The sequence below is a fragment of the Phacochoerus africanus genome, chromosome 5, assembly GCF_016906955.1.
Source record: "Phacochoerus africanus isolate WHEZ1 chromosome 5, ROS_Pafr_v1, whole genome shotgun sequence".
Taxonomy (NCBI): Eukaryota; Metazoa; Chordata; class Mammalia; order Artiodactyla; family Suidae; genus Phacochoerus; species Phacochoerus africanus.
The window spans coordinates 118,419,260-118,437,409 of NC_062548.1; the positions used below are offsets into that span (position 1 = coordinate 118,419,260).

Consider the following 18,150-nt stretch of genomic DNA (forward strand, 5'->3'; position numbering starts at 1 on the left):
GGCGGAGGGTCTGCACACGGGGTCCCGCTCGCTCTCAGAGAGGGGAAGGGGAGCCAGGGCTCCCCACGTTCGTCATTCGGGTGACTGTCCAGAGACAGAGAGGAGAAGCCTGGCCATGCTCGTCCACTGGCTGAGGCATCAGAGCCCATCTTTGTGTTTCCGAGACCCCCTCTCTGGCCCCATCTCGCTTCTCCCTGGATGAACGCGACCCCCAGCCCTCCCCGCTTTGAATGCTGTGTCTTAGACTCTGGGTATTTCTGAGACTGTCCCGCCACCTGCCATCCTGGGGGTCTGCAACGTCCTGGGAGCGGTCGAACCTCAATCCTGTGTTCTTGGGGGGGGTGGGGGCACCATTGATGGGATATTGATTAGAAGCCTGGGTTCTGGGGGGTGGGTGGGGACCAGGAGGTTGGCTGTCTGATGGCTTCTTGTCTGCTGACCAGGCTGAAGGGGTCGAGGCAGGGGTGAGTCTGTGATGTGGTTTCGCCACCTGGTTGGTCCAGCCCCGCGGCTCTTGGTTCCTGAGCGCCCGGTGCGAGATGAGGCTCTGGGGACCAGGGAAGGGTGAGGACAGCAGTGCCCCGTCTGTGTGAGGAGGATGCAGAGGGGATGGAGAGGGAGGGAGGGAGAGGAGAGGAGAAGCTGCCACCTGGGCCGGGAGTGGCTGGGGTCAGTGGGAGGTATTTGCGAAGTGGGTGCAAGGAAGCCAGCCCTGGGGGGAAGAGGGAGCTCAGAAAAGGAAGCCCCCTCCCCCACTGGCTGGGCGCATGGGATATACTCAATCCCGGATCAGCACAGCTCCAGGCTCAGCTGGGAGAAGCCCATTTGTCGTCAGCACGAGGGGCACACATATGTCAGATCCTCTCTAGAGTTCAGGCTTTCCTTGATGGCCAAAGATGTTCCTGGGTCTGCAGCTCTTAAAAAGCAGGAGGCAACACAGACCAGTGTCAGGAAATGACGGCTGCCCACCCCCGCCCCGATCCTCATTGTTTTTTCCCTGGACCTGCGGCTTCTCCGGCCAGCAGCAGGCTCCTGGGCTCGGATGGCGTCCCGGTCACTGTGCACGCCTCGGTGCTGGTGCTGGCTCCCTGCGGAAGGAACAAAACCCTTTTTGCTTTTTTGTTTTTGTCTTTTTATGGCCGCACCCGTGGCATATGGAGGTTCCCAGGCTAGGGGTCTAATCGGAGCTTTTGCCACCAGCCTACACCACATCCAAGCCATCTCTGCGACCTACACCACGGCTCACGGCAACACCGGATCCTCAACCCACTGAGCCACAATGGAAACTCTGGACAAAACTCATTTTTGTTGAGCAAGGTTTGAGCGTGTTTTGAGGAGCACCCCCTTTGGCTAAGTGAGGCACACCCCCCTTTATAAATATGAAACAGGTAATTTAGGATTGTCAGAGCCCAGAGGTAATCCTGGTGATTGTGGAGATCTATAGATTTACGGCTTTGTTTCAGGTGAAAAATGTGAGCAACTCATGGTGAGTGCTTTAGGGCAGGAATTATAATGTTAGTTTAAAAAATGCCTGATATCCTTTCTGGGGAAAGGTGGGGTCGTAAATATGTAAATAAGCTGAGGGGTGCTTGTAGGGTGGGGTTTTGCATTGTAGGGTGATGAGAGATGAGGGCTCGTCTAGTTTTGAGCCTTTGGTCTCAGTTCCTTCTCCTGTAAAATTGGAATAACATTGCCTGCCTTGGGAAGATTAAATGCGATAAGGCAGGTGAAGGACATGCCCAAGTCTAGGACCTAAGGTGATGCTACAGGGACCTGAGGCCAGGCGTGTGGGCTCCCAGCCCCGGCTGCACATCAGGGCCACGCCCTTGCCCGCCAGTCACCTGAGCACCTCTGGGGTGGAGCCAGCGGGACCACCATCACCCCAGGGAATGGCGTTGCAGGGCAGCTCCTGCTCATCCCCAGCCCTCCTCCCCAGCGCAGACCCCTGCTTCCTTGGTTGGAGGTCTCCCTGGCTTGGCAGCAACACCCTATTGGATTTGTGTCCCGGACATGGAGGCTGAGAGTCAGCCTGTCGCCCTGGGCTGAGCCTCTCCCCGCCTCGGCCTCCTGGGCTGAGCCTCTCCCCGCCTCGGCCTCCTGGCCTCATAGCCACAGCTGCATGAGAGAGCTGGGGGTGGACCAGAGCAGCAGCACCCCCAAGGGCCCTTTCTACATTGAGGCAACTGCAGAGAATTGGGGGTGCTCTAAGAGACCCAAGTCCTGGCACTGTTGGGAGAATGGTCCAGAAGCAGATGAGCTCACTGGAAGGTGGCAGGGAGTTCCCTGTCAGGGTGGCACCTGCAGGACCCACCTGGCACTTCAGCGCATGGCCCAGTTGAGGGAGCCGAGAACGCAGGCTGGGAAGAAGATGAGGTGTCTGTGACCAGGGCAGCTCGGGGCAGGCACTCTGGCCAACCTCGAACTCACCTGCTGTCTTCCTTCCAGCTTCCTTCCCGTGGCTTCTGGGGACCAGGTCATCTCCAGTCCCAACCTTTGTCCTCAGAAGTGAGATCTGATGAGGACCAACCTGTGTTGGGACTGAGGGACCTTTGAGATGAGTCAGTCCCTCCCTCGGCTCATGGATGATGAAACTGGAGCTCAGGGAGGTTCTTAAGCCTGGCAAATGACCTGACTGGCGAGGGGCAGTGCCAGAGTCCAGGGCTCCTCTCGAATTTATTTCTATATCATCTGTATCAAGTGCAAAAATGAGTTTTCTTTTAAAATACATGCAGTTTGGAGTTCCCGTCGTGGCGCAGTGGTTAATGAATCCGACTGGGAACCCTGAGGTGGCGGGTTCGATCCCTGGCCTCGCTCAGTGGGTTAAGGATCTGGCATTGCCATGAGCTGTGGTGTAGGTTGCAGATGCAGCTCGGATCCTGTGTTGCTTGGCTCTGGCATAGGCCGGTGGCTACAGCTCCGATTAGACCCCTAGACTGGGAACCTCCATATGCCACAGGAGCAGCCCTAGAAAAGGCAAAAAGACAAAAACAACAACAACAACTAAAATAAATAAATAAATAAATAAAATACATGCAGTTCAATGAAAGGAGTGTTGTCCTGCATAGGTGGCGCCCAGGCCTGAACCAAACCAGAATCCTATTCTACTCTTTGGTTTTATTTCGTTTTGTTTTTCTTTTTAGGGCCTCACCTGCAGCCTATGGAGGTTCCCAGGCTAGGGGTCGAATCAGAACCACAGCTGCCAGGCTGTGCCACAGCCGAAGCAGCACAGGATCCGAGCCCCATCTGCAACCTACACCACAGCTCACGGCAACACTAGATCCATAACCCACTGAGCGAAGCCAGAGATCAAACCCACATCCTCACGGATACTAGTTGGGTTCGTTACTGCTGAGCCACAGTGGGAACTCCCTATTCTACTCTTTGGATTATAATCTTTGGTGGGAAACTTCTGCTAGAGACGCTCTCTGATGGTCTCTCTGCGAGTTTGGTTTTCTTAGGTGGATACCCCATTGGGTGATGACAGCAGTAATTCCTGACACCATACATTTTATAGAGACCACCTCATCTGTCCTTGTGTGGTGACCGAGCAGGGCCCGTTTGTGGAGTCAGGAAGACCCCCAAGTGTGGAGCTCTGTCCCCAGTGGTGTGACAGCCCCGACTGGCTATGGCCCGGGCAGAGACAGGCCTGTGGTCCCAGATCGGTTCAGTCGCCAGCATTGGCGGGTGTGGGGTCCAGATGCACCGCTCCTCTGCGTGCAGCTCCTCCATTGCCCCCTTGGGCTCTGAGCTCCGCCCGCCTGGAGACCCTTGGCCTGGGAGCTGCTGTATTGGACCCTGGTGGGCTTTGGCGGCATGCTGCTGCTGGAGGATGTATGGGGTGCAGCCTGACCCTGTCCACCAGCTTCCTGCCCCATGAACGTGAGGGTTCACACAGGAGGGTGGCCTCTGGGCTGCTGCAGGTTCCTGGATCTCACACTAGACTGGCTTGGAGACCCAGTGATCTGGGTGAGGTACTGTGACTCCCTGAACATGGGTGATAACTGGGCAGCTTTTCGGATTATCAGGTGTTTCCTGGGTTGGCCTGTGGCCGCCCTGCTATGGACCGCTCAGGTGGGAATGGGCTGTCACGGTCCAGAAGAAGGCCTGGGAGATGTCCCACGTGACCGAGAGATCACCTGCTTGCCCGCAGACAGTGTAGGTGATCAGGGCTGCCCAGGTCCAGGAGTACAGCCAGAGCCCACCGTCTGAGATGCTTGTAAAGTCTACACCCCGTGTCTTGACGGCCAGCACGAGGACGCACCTCACCTGCCAGTGAGTTCATTCCTTAGCAGGCTTTTGGGAGCTGCCCACCGCCCCCTCCCCCCCCAGCTCAGACGGGTGCCCACGTACTGACTCTTCAAGAAGCTTTGGCTGCGGTGGTGCGTCCTCATGGTTAGTATTGACCAGCAGCCCTCATGAAGCATAAAAACAGTCAGAGGCAAGACCATAGGCAAGAGGAGCCAGAGAATTAATGTTAGAGTCAACTTCCCTGAATTGTCCATTAAACCATCTTATTTGCAAATCTGAAATTGACTTCCCTGCAGTTTTCATCTACCCCCAAATTCGTTATGTGCTGCTGGGCCAATCTTTTCTTCCCCTGGGGCCGGCAACTAAGAATTTCTGCCTCCCTTCCTGCCCTCACCTCCTAACTGCTGCTTGAGAGACCACACCCTTCGCAGGAGGGGTCTGTCCCCCTCTGGCAGGACCTCAGGAATCAAGGCAGGGAGCGTGGGGCCGTCTTGGGGGGTGTGGGAGACACCAGACATGGAAACAGGCCTTGTTGGAACAGGTTCACGGCCAGTGGTCTTGGAGGCTTGGAGAAATGAGAGGAATTAGACCCTGGTCCAGCCCCAGGTGGGGCCCAGTCGGGTCAAAGATTGGAGCGGGCAGCAGCCAGCACCAGGAAAATCAGGCGTGGTTTGAATGTTCACGTCCATAGCCAGGGTTGGCTCTGACAGCCTATGGGAGCAGACTAGGGACCAGGGACAGGGGAACGGTTCTTGATGCCCAAAGAAGCCCTTGGTGCCAATAAACTGACTTCACAGGATGAAGTCAGGTCCCAAACCCGGTCTTCAGCCCTCACTGTCACTTCAGTTCCTCATGAGCTCCGAGGCTGGCATTGGCCACCCACTCTCCTGCTGGAAGGTGGGGTTGGCTCAGAGGAGGCATGGGAATCCCAGAAACCTGTAACCCGTGACATACGAGTTAGGTGGCCCTGTCACAACTGAGTCGGCCTAGGATCTCTTCTGGTCTCCTGTGACATCCCATTGCACCTGCAGCTGTTAGGACTGTACACGCCTGGCCCCTGGACGCGGGCTTAGTTCACGTTCCTCCCCAACCAGTCAGCACAGTGCCCGCGGGCATCTGAGAAGTCAGGGCTCCACAGTGGTGGTTGCACAGGTGAGCGAGTGACAGGATGAGCGGCTGAGGGACTGTTCAGGCCTCGCAGCTGGCCGGCATCAGCCAGCTTTGCTACTGTGGGAAGGAGAATAGCAGTCCCTGGCCAGCCGTCCAGGTGTCACCCATCCATGGCAGTGGGGCAGGCTCTGCTCCTGGGACCTCCATACCCCCCAGGGGTCAGAAACTGTGCTGGGGATGTCCCTGGAGCCTGGGCAACTTGGGGTTGAATCGTGGTCACTGCCGGCCCACCACCTCCATCTCGCTCCCGAAGACATGCCTTGACCCTTTGTCCTCTCCTCCCCTTTGGGTACAGATCCTGGCCAACGTCTTCCTCTACCTGTGTGCCATCGTTGTGGGCATCATGTCCTACTACATGGCGGACCGCAAGCACCGCAAGGCCTTCCTGGAGGCCCGCCAGTCGCTGGAGGTGAAGATGAACCTAGAGGAGCAGAGTCAGCAGCAGGTGAGGCTCTTTGGGGGCGGCCTGGGGGGCAATGCCAGCCTGGGGCCCAGGCGCAAGGCCTGTTGGAAGGGAGTGAGCCCAGGTGCTGCGGGGGCCCTGTGGGGCTCGGAGTTCTCATTCTTTTTCTCCAGAGGCATCCCTCTGTGTTATCTCTCGCTGGCTCCCTCTGCCACTCCCGGCCATGCAAGGGCACATGCTCACTGCGCATCTACTGGGTGCTCACTCGGGGCTCCTCTTCCTGCGGCAGTCAGGGGTCAGCACCCACATCCCCTAGTCTCGGAGGTCCTTCTGGGAGAAGTCTGTCCATCCCTCAGCCTCCTCCATGGGTGCTGTTCCCTTTGCCCCGAGGGCACTCTTCCCACCGCCTTCTCCTGCGCTGTCATTTATGAAGATGCAAAGCCAGCCCCCCCCCACCCCACCCCAGGGCCCCCACTCTTTGCCTCTTCCATCGAGGGCAGGGAGGCAGGCGCCTGCTGTCCCTGTTCTTTGTGTCCTGGCCCTCCTCCAGCTGGATCTTGTGTGACTCAGTCTTTGCAGTACTTTTCGGCCTGGCTGCATTTCAGATGCTTTTCGAAGGTCTTGAGAAATTCCGTCCACCAGGTTCCTGTTATCCGTAGGTTGTCTTCCCCCGAACAAACTCATAGGTTGAAAGTCTGTGACTCTGTGCTCTGGGGACCATGTCGCTTTGGGTTCCAGTGGTGCTGTTGGCTGGTTTCTGTGGGTGCGCTGAAGTGGCTGTGGTTGAAGACGCTGCCACGCAGGTGGGGCCGTAGCTGCGGGTCCCAGTGGGAGGCCTCGCGCTCCCTCGACGGTGCCGTGTGAGGCACACACCGCGTCATTCAGCTGATGTGTCCTGCTGCCTCTGTCTGGGGATGTTCTTTCTCTGTTTACCAGTGAGATCTGGAAGCTTCTGAGCTGGGCTTCGGGCTCATGTCTTTCAGCAGACAGGCTCTAGAAGGGGAACCTTCCTGAGCTCCGTGTGACAAAGGGCCCATCACACTGGTCCCCTTCTCTGTTGCCCAGTATCTTGCGGTTACAGTTGCTGTGGCTTTAACGTATTTAAAGGATTCTGCTTTACTGGCTTTATTGAGTCCCTTGACGGGCATTGTTTAATTTCTGTGTTTTTTGTTGTTGTTTTTTTTTACAGCCTTGGTTCTTGTTTGTATTTGGTCTCTTGGTTCTTGTTTGCAGAGGCATCCCTCTAGGTTCTCTACAGTTAAAAAAAAAGAAAAAAGAAAAAAAGAAGGAAAGAAATGCAAAGTTTCCAGGTGGCCTAGCAGTTAAGGGCTTGGCGTTGTCACTGTGTTGGCTTGGCTTTGATCCCTGGCCTGGGAACTTCTGGATGCCACAGGTGTGGCCACAGGAAAAAAAAAAAAAAAGCTGAGAAAAAAATGCACAGGAGTTCCCATCGTGGCACAGTGGAAATGAATCCTACTAGGAACCATGAGGCTGCGGCGGGTTCAATCCCTGGCCTCGCTCAATGGGTTAAGGATCCGGTGTTGCTGTGGCTGTGGTGTAGGCTGGTGGCTACAGCTCTGATTCGACCCCTAGCCTGGGAACCTCCATATGCCATGGGTGCGGCCCTAAAAAGCAAAAATAAAATTAAAAAAAATTGCTTTTCATGTAATGTTGGCACTAAATTCTCTCCATTTATAATTTTGCTGGAAGTGCGTTTATTTTGGTTTCAGTTCTGAAAGTCATTTTTTGTCAGATATAGATTTTTAGTTTGTTGGGTTTTTTACTTTCTGTCCTTTGAAGGTGTCCTTCCCCTATCCTCGGGCTTCCATCATAATGCTGGTTGTAAGATATACGGTCGTTCCTTTTGTTATTTACTTGCTTATTGAAGTATAGTTGCTATATGATATTATACAAATTATTGTATGATATGCCTTTATTAGACATTTTTAGAATGTTCCATAAATCTTGGAGTTCCCGTCATGGCTCAGTGGTTAATGAATCCGACTAGGAACCATGAGGTGGCAGGTTCGATCCCTGACCTTGCTCAGTGGGTTAAGGATCCAGCGTTGCCATGAGCTGTCGTGTAGGTTGCAGATGCGGCTTGGATCCCACATTGCTGTGCCTGTGGTGTAGGCTGGTGGCTACAGCTCTGATTCGACCCCTAGCCTCAGAACCTCCATGTGTCTCGGGAGTGGCCCTCGAAAAGGCAAAAAGACAAAAAAAAAATCTCTGGGTCTTTTTTCCCCTAGTCTTCCTTTTTTTTCTTTCTCTGCTTCAGACTGAATATTTTTACTGACTTAACGTCCAGTTTACTAATCCTCTCTTCTACTTTGTCAAATCAGTGGTTGAGCTCATCTCTTGACTCCTTAACTTCAGTGTCATATTTTTGGCAGTTCCAGGATTTTCATTTGATTTTTAAAAATAGATTCGAGTCTTCTAGTTAAGTTCTCCATTTTGTCAACTATTTTTAGGACCATATTCAACACTGATTTTAAAGTCTTTGACAAGCAGATGTTTATAGTAGGGTTAGCTCAGATTGATCCAGTGTGGGAGTTGAGAAGATTTAAGGCTGGGTTTTAGCCTAAGAGCTATCTGTTTCTGTTCTGTGCTTACTCTTAGGAAATAACCCTTTAGGGGTCTCTAACTGAAAGGCTTGTCCTCCTCTTGGGGGACCCTAAATTCCCCAGCATTAAGGGACTGCCTAAACTATTCTTTGATTATATATAGCCTCTTAGCTGTGACTTTCTGCCCGGATTCTTGGTCTCTTACCCCTTGCAGCTTAGGGATTGGCAGATGATTCGAGGGGAGCAGTGGTAGAGAAAGTCAGGCTTACTTTATATGGTTCTTTTCTGTCCGGGATCTCACCCCGCTACTCTGCCTCGGAGTCCTTGCTTACCAGTTCTGAGAGCTCCAGCCATTGCTGCCTCTTCAGCCTCTCAACCCTGGACGCAAGGGAGAAAGTGGCAGAGTGTGTTGGGCTTACTTAAATGTGTCTCTGTTCCCCCAGATCTTGTCCCCTCAAGTCCTAGTTGTCTTGGTGGTTTTCCATTGTCTTCAGATGGCTGTTCGTTTGTGTTTTATCCATCGTTTATTGTTGTTCTTGGCTAAAGGGTTGGTCTGACAGATACAAGCCCCTCTACAATAGTAAGAAGCAAAAGTTGGACATTATGGAAAATTTTTCTTTTATTCTTTTATTTTTTTTTTAAGGGCTACACCTGTGGCACATGGAAGTTCCCAGGCTAGGGGTCAAATTGGGGCTGCAGCTGCCGGCTTACACCATAGTCACAGCACTACTGGATCTGAGCTGTGTCTGCAGCCCACACCACAGCTCACAGCTATACTGGATTCTTAACCCACTGAGATGCCAGGTTTGTCAAACTCATGTCCTCATGGATACTAGTCGGGTTCACTACCACTGGACCACAACGGGAACTCCTTAAAATGTTTTAAAGTGTGTGTCTGAATAGCTAAAAGCATATGTATTATAACATTACAAAGGTATGAAAAAGGATGTACCATGGAAAGTAAGTTTCCCCCTGCATATCATCCGCTTCCCCATCCTTAAGACAGCCGCTGCCATCTTTCTTGTGTATCCTCTCGGAGGTCCTCTATTTCCAAATGTTGGTGTCTGGACACGCCTCGTCTTATTGCCCTTCACCTTATTGTACTTTGCAGTTGGCAGGTATTGATTTTTTTTTTTGCAAAGTGAAAGTTCGTGGCAACCCTGTGTCCAAGTCCATGAGCGCTGTTTTTTTCCCAACAGCACTGGCTTCTTTCATGTCTCTTGGTCCCATTTCGGTAATTCTTACCCTACTCCAAACTTTTTCATTATTATTATTATATCTGTTATGGTGATCTGCGATCAGGGCTCTTCAATGTCACTCTTGTAATTGGGGACACCATGAGCTGCACCCACATGATACGGCAAACTTATTAAATATACGTGTTCTGACTGCTCTACTCACTACTGACCATTCCCTCATCTCTCTCCCTCTCCTTGGGCCACCCTGTTCCCTAAGATACAATAATATTGAAATTAGGCCAATTAATAACCCTGTCATGGCCTCTAAGTGTTCCAATGAAAGGAAGAGCCACACATCTCTCACTTTAAATCAAAAACTAGAACAGTTAACTGTAGTGAGAAATGCATATCAAAAGCCATGATAGGCTAGAAGCTCGGCCTCTTGCACCAGTTAGCCACATTGTGAATGCAAAGGAAGAGTTTTGGAAGGAATTTAAAAGTGCTGCTCCACTTTTAAATGGTGAGAAAGCAGGACAGCCGTATTGCTGATATGGAGAAAGTCTTAGTGGCCTGGACAGAAGATCGAACCAGCCACAACATTCCCTGAAGCCAAAGCCTAATCGAGAGCAAGGTCCCAGCTCTTTTCAGTTCTCTGAAGGCTGAGAGAAGTGAGAAAGCTACACAAGAAAAGTTTGAAGCTAGCAGAGCTTGGTTCACGAGGTTTAAGGAAACAAGCCACTTCTATAGCATCAGAGTACAGGTGGAGCAGCGAATGCTGATGTGGATGCTGCAGCAAGTTATCCAGAAGGCCTAGCTAAGATCACGCAGGTGGCTACACTAACCAATGGAGTGTGAGTATAAACGAAACAGCCTTCCATTAGAAGATGCCAGCTAGGACTTTCAGAACTGGAGAGAAGTCAGTGCCTGGCTCCAGAGCGTCAAAGAACAGGCTGACTTTCTTGTTGGGGCAAGTTATATAGAGGTAACGTTATTTATTTAAAAGGGCTCCTGTAGGTAGACATTAGGCTACTGCAAATATTGCTGTAATAGATATCTTTATAGGGACACTCTATTATGCATGTGCAAATATAATCTGAAAACCAAAAACCTAGAAATGAGATTGCTGGATCATAGGGCATGTGCATTATTAAAATTGTACATATGTGTGTATATGTATATTTACTTAGTAAACCATATGTAACATAAAACTTGCCATTTTAACCATTTCGAGGTGTGTGGCATCAGGTCCATTCACAGTGCTGTACACTATTGGTTTCTAAATTTTGGAGATTAATCCCTTGTCAGTTGGTTCCTTTGCACATTATTTTCTCCCATTCAGTAGGTTGTGTTTTCATTCTGTTTAGGGTTTTCTTTGCTGTGCAGAAACTTTTACGTTGAATTAAGTCCCATTTGTTTATTTTTGGTTTTATTGTCATTAGTCCAGGAAGTGGATCTGGGACGATATTGCCATGGTTTATGTCGGAGAATGTTTGGCCTATGTTTTCCTCTAAGAGTTTTATAGTATCCGGTCTAATTTAGGTCTTTAATCCGTTTTGAGGTTATTTCTGTGTGTGGTGTTAGGGAGTGTTCTAATTGCATTCTTTTGCATGTGGCTGTCCAGTTTTCCCAGCACCACTTATTGAAGAGGCTGTCTTTTCTCCATTGTATATTCTTGCCTCCTTTGTCATAGATTAGTTGTCTGTAGGTGTGTGGGTTTAATTCTGGGCTTTCTGTCCTGTTCCACTAGTCTCTATTTTTGTCTTTGTGCCAGTACCATATGGTTTTGATGACTGTAGCTTTGTAGTTTAGTCTGAAGTCAGGGAGCCTGATTCCTCCAGCTCCATTTTTCTTTCTCAGGATGGCTTTGGCTGTTCTGGGTCTTTTGTGCTTCCAAACAAACTTTAAAATATTTTGTTCTAGTTCTGTGAAACACTCATGGTTTCTGGAGCCTTTTCATCACCCCAAACAGAAACTCTAACCCATTAAATATTAACTCCTCACCCTCCCCTCCCCTCGCCCCAGCAACCACTGTTCTTTCTGTCTTTATGAATTTGGTTGTTCTAGGTGCCTCACAGAAGTAGATTCCTGCAGTCTTTGTCCTTTTGTGACTGATTTATTTCACATAGAATAATGTCTTCAAGGTTCATCCATGTTGCAGTGTGTCAGAATTTCCATGGGAGTTCCCGTCGTGGCGCAGTGGTTAACGAATCCGACAAGGAACCATGAGGTTGCGGGTTTAATCCCTGGCCTTGCTCAGTGGGTTGAGGATCTGGCGTTGCCATGAGCTGTGGTATAGGTCGCAAACGCGGCTCGGACCCCACGTTGCTGTGGCTCTGGTGTAGGCCAGTGACTACAGCTCCGATTCGACCCCTAGCCTGGGAACCTCCATATGCCTCAGGAGCGGCCCTAAAAAAGACAAACAAAAAAAAAATTTCCTTCCATTTTAAGGCTGAATAATATGTCATCGAGTGTATGTGACATGTTTTGTTCATCTAGTCACTTGGTGATGGGCTTCACCTTTTAGCCAGTGTGAATGATGCTGCTTTGCTCTATTGGTGTGCAAGCATCATTTTGAGTCCCTGCTTTCCAAGTCTGTGGGGGTCTAAACCCAGAAGTGGTGTTGCTGGGTCATATGGTGGTTCTGTATTTACCTTTTGAGGAACCAGGCACATGTGTTTTTAAGGTTGATAAATATTACCAAATTTGGAGTTCCCTCGTGGTACAGCTGGTTAAGGATCCGGTGGCTTGGGTTGCTTCTGTGGCCCAGGTTCAGCCCCTGACCGAGCAACTTCCATAGGCATGGCCAAAAATAATATTACCAAATTGTCTCCTTTGGTTTACACTCCTCCCAGCAATGAAGGACAGTTGACTTACACCCCTAAGTTGTCTTTGTTCATCTAGAAAATACTTTGTGTTTGAATCTTGCCGGCTCCAAGGATACCTATTTGAAAACCCCAGCTGGGGGTTCCTGTTGTGGCTTAGCTGTAGCAAACCCCACTAGTATTCATGAGGATGTGGGTTTGATCCCTGGCCTCACTCAGTGGGTCAAGGATCTGGTGTTGCTATGAGCTGTGATATAGGTCGCAGGTGTGGTTTGGAGCCTGCGTGGCTGTGGCTGTGGTGTAAGCTGGCAGCTCTAGCTCCGATTTGACCTCTAGCCTGGGAACTTCTATATACTGCAGGTGTGGCCCTAATGAAGCAAATTTTTTTTTTTTTTAATAAGCATGTTAATTGTTGAATTGGGTTCTTGGCTAGGAAAGGCTTTCGGGCTTGCTGGATTTTTTCTTTTTCCTTTTTGTTGAGGTGAAAACCCTATAATATGGAGGTAGCCCTATCGTACAGTGCAGTGCATCCACATGTGCAAACACCATCTCCATCTAAGTCCAGAAACCTTTCCCTCACTCCAAGAGAAAACCCCGAACCACCCTTGATTTGGAAAACCAGAGAGGCACCTGGCGAGCTTTGGGACAGCGCAGGGCAGCAGCCTCCTGTCCCTGCCATAAGAACAGAAGACTAGATCCCGCACACGCCCGGTGTCCTGTGCATTCTCCTCTCCCCAGGACCTGACACCAGAGGGGAAGCCCCCACCGGTGAGCTTGAACTTGAGATTCTCACGCCACGCTTTCACCCCGGTGTCTTCTGGGGGCATCACGACCTGGCGTTCCCAGCTTCTCACTGGGTGATGTTGGTGTTCTGTCTCTCTGGGGTTCCCTTCAGACTCATGAAAAATTGGGGTTCAAAATAATACCATGTCATGGGGTCATTTGGGAATTACTCAAAGTTACGCTTAAATGAGTCCAAAACCCAGGAAGCCCTATTAGCTGCGGTGCAGGGGACAGTGGCTGATGGCAGAACCAAGAGGCAGGATGGGCGCTGGCTGGCACCGCTGGCCCTGTCACCAGTTCCAGTCGGGACAGAGGTTGCTCCCTCCCCGGGCGTCAGGGCTGAGGCTGCAAGTGGCGTGGGCTCTGGGCTGATCGTGCATCCTGGCAACGTCAGCTGATGTGTCTTTGGAGCTGAGCTTCTCACACTCCTGTTTCACTTTCCTCCTGTGAAGGCCCCTCATGAGAATTAAAAGGAGATAATAGATGTAAAAACACTTTGGAAAGGGCTGCAGAAAGTCCTACTAGGAGAGGAAACAAGCTGATTTGGCCGTGGCTCCTGTTTCAGGAGCCATTCGAGGTCAGTGCCACACCAGGCCACGTGCGTACTGATGTGTGTTTAAAAGGCTTTTTTAAAAAATTCCTCATTTACAAAAAAGGAGTTCCTGTTGCGGCTCAGTAGGTTACAAACCCGACTAGTATCCATGAGGGTGCAGGTTCGAACCCTGGCCTCACTCAGTGGGTTAAGGACCTGGTGCTGCCGGGAGCTGTGGTGTAGGTTGCAGATGCGGCTCGGATCTGGCGTTGCTGTGGCTGTGGTGCAGGCCGGTGGCTACAGCTCCGATTGGACCCTAGCCTAAGAACTTCCATCTGCTGAGGGTGCAGCCGTAAAAAAAAAAAACGAAACAAACAAACAAAAAAGCAGTGTATCCTTTGCTGGGAGGCCTCCTTTTAGATTTTCTTCTCGGGGCACCCGGGTCTCACTCTTGATCTCGTCAACTCAGCGGGTGTTGACCTTGTTTTCTCAGCTGCCTTGGAGGGGGCACTGTGTGTGCGCAGTGGCCATGTGGCCTCCAGGGGGCAGTCTGCTCTCTGGGCTCGTCCCCCTCAGCTGGATGACAAGGCCAGGGTGGGGATCCTACCCTGGATCCTCTGGTTCCGTCTCTTGGCTGCTGTCACCCAGGAGGTGGTACTGTCCTTTGTGAAGTTGGCCAGCCACCCGCTGTGAGGGCAGTGCCCGGCGGGTGGGCCCAGCCTCTACCCAGGAAGCTGTACAGCAGCCCTGGGCCTTCGTGCACAGCCTTGCCTCTGCCTCATCCCAGGGTGGCAGGCCCGGCTTGTCGAAGGCCGGGTCGAGATGGGAGCACCTGGCTGATGCGAAGATGGGTTGGGTCTTGGCTTCCAGTGGTTTGCCTTGTCCCCTCCTCTGCCAGGAGGGGTGGGGCCCGACCACTCTGAGGTCCTCGTGGGTTTAAGGCTCTAGAGACGAGGCTCTGGTCTGCCAGGGGCACATACCTGATGCCTTAGGTGGTCCCATGACATTGACCTGTGGCCACGGCCACCCAGGTGGCCGTCAGGCCTCTCTCCAGCCTCCCCTTGGCTCCACAGGCCTGTTAGGGTCGAGCAGGAGGCCCAGAGGAATGAGTTGGAGTTGTTTTTCTTTATTCTCATGTGACCATACTCCAGGGTTTAGTTGGGGACCTTGAGGGTTGCTAAGCGCCCCAACTGCCACCTGGCAACAACAGGCATCCTGGAAATCCACCCAGCACACACCTGTCGCCAGGTACATACTGTAGAATTATGAGCCTTTTTGAATCACATTCGTAGAATACTTCCCCGGCAGTGAGAGGTGGTCGAAGGAGGATGTGGCGGAAGCGGGGAGGGACGATGGGGACACAGCCGAGGCGGGCCTGCCCTTCCCTCAGATCCAGTTCAGTTTGGGAACCAGCCTGGTCCTCAGGGAGGAGAGCTGCCCCTGGTCCCCACCCTCCCGGAGGAGGAAGCTGCAGCCGGGCGTCTGGGGGAGAGCCCAGGGCCGCCTGTGCAGGGTTCCAGGTCAGAAAACCAAAACCGTCCCCTGTCCTCCAGCCCCCGAGGGGCCAGGGGCCAGCTGCCCGTGCTGGGCGGTGCCTGAGGAACGTGGCGTGGGGGGGAGAGGGCGTGCCAGATGGGACAGCTGCTTCCCTCTGCCTCTCCTCCTGCTTCAGCCCAAAGCCACGCACCTCTGACCAGGGTGGCGTTTCTTCATGCCAGTGTTGTTCCCTGGGTGGGTGACCTTGCCCTGGAGCAGGTCTCAGAGGGAAAACCTCCCATTTTCCGTGGGAGTTGGACTTCTCTCCCAGGTGCCCTGGAGCTTGCATAGGCTCTTTCTGAAAGTCTCTGCCCTCTGCTCAAGCCTACTTCAGTTTCCCTTCCAGACCTTTCGCTGGGAGGCTAAGGTATAGAGTGACCTCAGCCTCCGCTGGTTGGGGAGAGGGGAGTCAGGGTGACAGAGAGAACAATGAGGAGCCCGCTGTGTCCTAGGTCCTGGCCTGGGGGTGGGCTTCTAGCGTCAGCCCTCAGAGTGCCCGCTGTGGTCCTGGCAGCCGAGCTTGGGCTGGGGACCTGCCTCCTGGGGAACCCACGGGAGAGGGAGGAGCGCACCCTCTCGGGGCAGCTCTGCTTCTTGCTCACCGTTACAGGCACCTGCTGCAGGAGGGCAGACCCATCGTCCACTGGACGGGAGCCACAGGCCCCGACACCAGCCTCCAAAGATACTTCACTGTCTTAAGTTCTTTGCAGAAGCACTCATGGGTATCTTTTAGTTTTTATTTTAGTCTTGAAGGCCCCCTGGTTTGAGAAAAGCCAGAAGGTGGATGTCCCATGGCCTGAAATAGGGATGTGTGCCCATCCGTTCCAACTCCCACCTCTTGGATTTCCCAGAACAGCACGTGGCAAAACAAATCCACGTTACATGATGCAAGTGTGAGCCCACTGAGGACAGGTTGTCCCGAGGCTGCGGAGGGCCCTGCTGGCAGCAGGGGGACGTTTGCTGTGTCAAGGGGGTTGGGCGCTGACAGTGCTGCTGGCGGCCCTGTGCCTGGGCCATGTGGCCTCCAGGCTGGGTCCCCGCTGAGCTCTGGAGGGTCGCGGGCCCATCCGCCTCCTCCAGCAGCAGTTTTCTCTGCACACAGTCGTAGCGTCTACTGTCCGGGTCCAGCGTGGTCAGGGTTGTGGTGCGTCCCTGCCTTTATCTGGCTGTAAGAATGAAATTTCGTTCAGCAGCAGTTTGGAGATTTTTTTTAATGTTTGTTTTTTGAATTTTCTTAACATATCTGTTTAGCTCTGCCATACCTACCAGGTATCCACTCTCTCTCTTTTTTTTTTTTTTTGCCACACTCACAGCATGTGGAAGTTCCTAGGCCAGGGATTGAACCTGTACCACAGGTTCAACTGGAGTCACAGCAGTGACCATGCCAGATCATTAACCTGCTGAGCCACCAGGGAACTCCTTTTTTTTTTTTTTTAAACAATTACTTTGTGCCAAGCCCTGGGCTGAATTTTTACCAAATTCACTCATTTAATCATCATGACACACGCAGAAGGGAAGTTACCCCCCCGCCCCCCACCCCATGAGGGCCTCTCTTCCAGATCTGAGCAGGGGAAGCAGGTGAGTAGTCCCAGAGGCACTGGCTCCTACTTCATGCCATCCTGCCTGCCAGTGTCTGTTTTGTTGGACCTGTCCAGAGCTTCAAATATTTCTAATACTTAAATATTTGGGCATTCTATATAAAACTTGTATTTCTGCTTGCCCTGGAAAGTGGAGAAGTCTGACGACACGGGGTGCAGAGTGAGGCTGGCGCTCATGTCCAGGCCGGGCCACTTAGGTGCCACATGCTACCTGTGCCCTTTGAGCCGCAGTCTCTTTGCCTGTGAAATGGGAACAGAATACGATTGTGTCTATAAGAGGACATGGATCCCACACACATTTCAGGCCCGCTTCCAGGCACTGGGGCTCCAGCTGTGAACAGAGCAGATTCTGGTCGAGGAGACAGACACGGCCCACGCACGTATCTGCTGTCTCAGGAGGCAGGCTGGGCGGTGGAGGAAAGCCGAGCAGGGGAAGGAGCGGGGAACATGCCAGAGGTGACTGTCGTGGCCGGAGAAGGCTTTCCGATGAGATGAGAGTTGAGCAGAGGCCTGAAGGCAGTGAGAGTGTGAGCCACGTAGGGTGCAGAGATGAGCAGTAAGTGCAAAGGCCCTGAGGTGCATTCACAGGATGTCAAGGTGGCCAGTGCCAGTGGAGCAGAAGTGACGGGACGAGAAGTAGGAAGTGAGGAGGCAGGGAAGTGCTGGGAACTGGATCCTACAGGACCTTATAAGGATCTTCGCTTCTCCCCACAGGGAAATGGGAGACCTCGGAGGGTTATAGGGGTTTGTTTGTTTGTTTGTTTTTGTCTTTTTGCCATTTCTTGGGCCGTTCCCGCAGCACATGGAGGTTCCCAGGCTAGGGGTCCAATCGGAGCTGTAGCCGCTGGCCTACGCCAGAGCCACAGCAACGGGGGATCCGAGCCGTGTCTGCAACCTACACCGCAGCTCACGGCAACGCCGGATCCTCAACCCAGTGGGCAAGGCCAGGGATCGAGCCCGCAACTCCATGTTGGATTTGTTAACCACTGAGCCACGACGGGCACTCTGAGGGTTACAGGTTTGAAACAGATCAGTCTGGATGCTGGTGGAGAAGAGACAACAGGTAGAAGCTATGCAGTAATGTTGGTGAGAGGATCGTGGCCCGGACCAGGATGGAGGTGATGAGGGGAAAGGAGGCTTCTGCGACTGTTTCGAAGGCAGAGCCAACAGGATTTACTGCCAGGTAGGATGGGAGATGGGAGGCTGGGAAGGCAGTGATGGCTCTAAGGATTTAGCCCGGAGGTAAGCCGCTGCTTCCCGTGCCAGGACGGAAGCAGGTGGTATGTGCTTCCACAGCAGACACTGTACACGCTTTT

The 18,150-nt window shown here is 52.4% G+C and overlaps 1 protein-coding gene across 2 annotated transcripts in view; it reads left to right on the forward strand.

The window, feature by feature from the left end:
• Positions 1 to 18,150, forward strand: part of ADCY3 (adenylate cyclase 3) — a 93,882-nt gene that overhangs the window by 41,061 nt on the left and 34,671 nt on the right. For both annotated transcript variants that reach the window (XM_047782515.1, XM_047782516.1), the window contains one exon: positions 5,714 to 5,863. In XM_047782515.1, the coding sequence (XP_047638471.1) occupies positions 5,714 to 5,863 (150 nt within the window). The remainder of the gene's footprint in view (positions 1 to 5,713; positions 5,864 to 18,150) is intronic.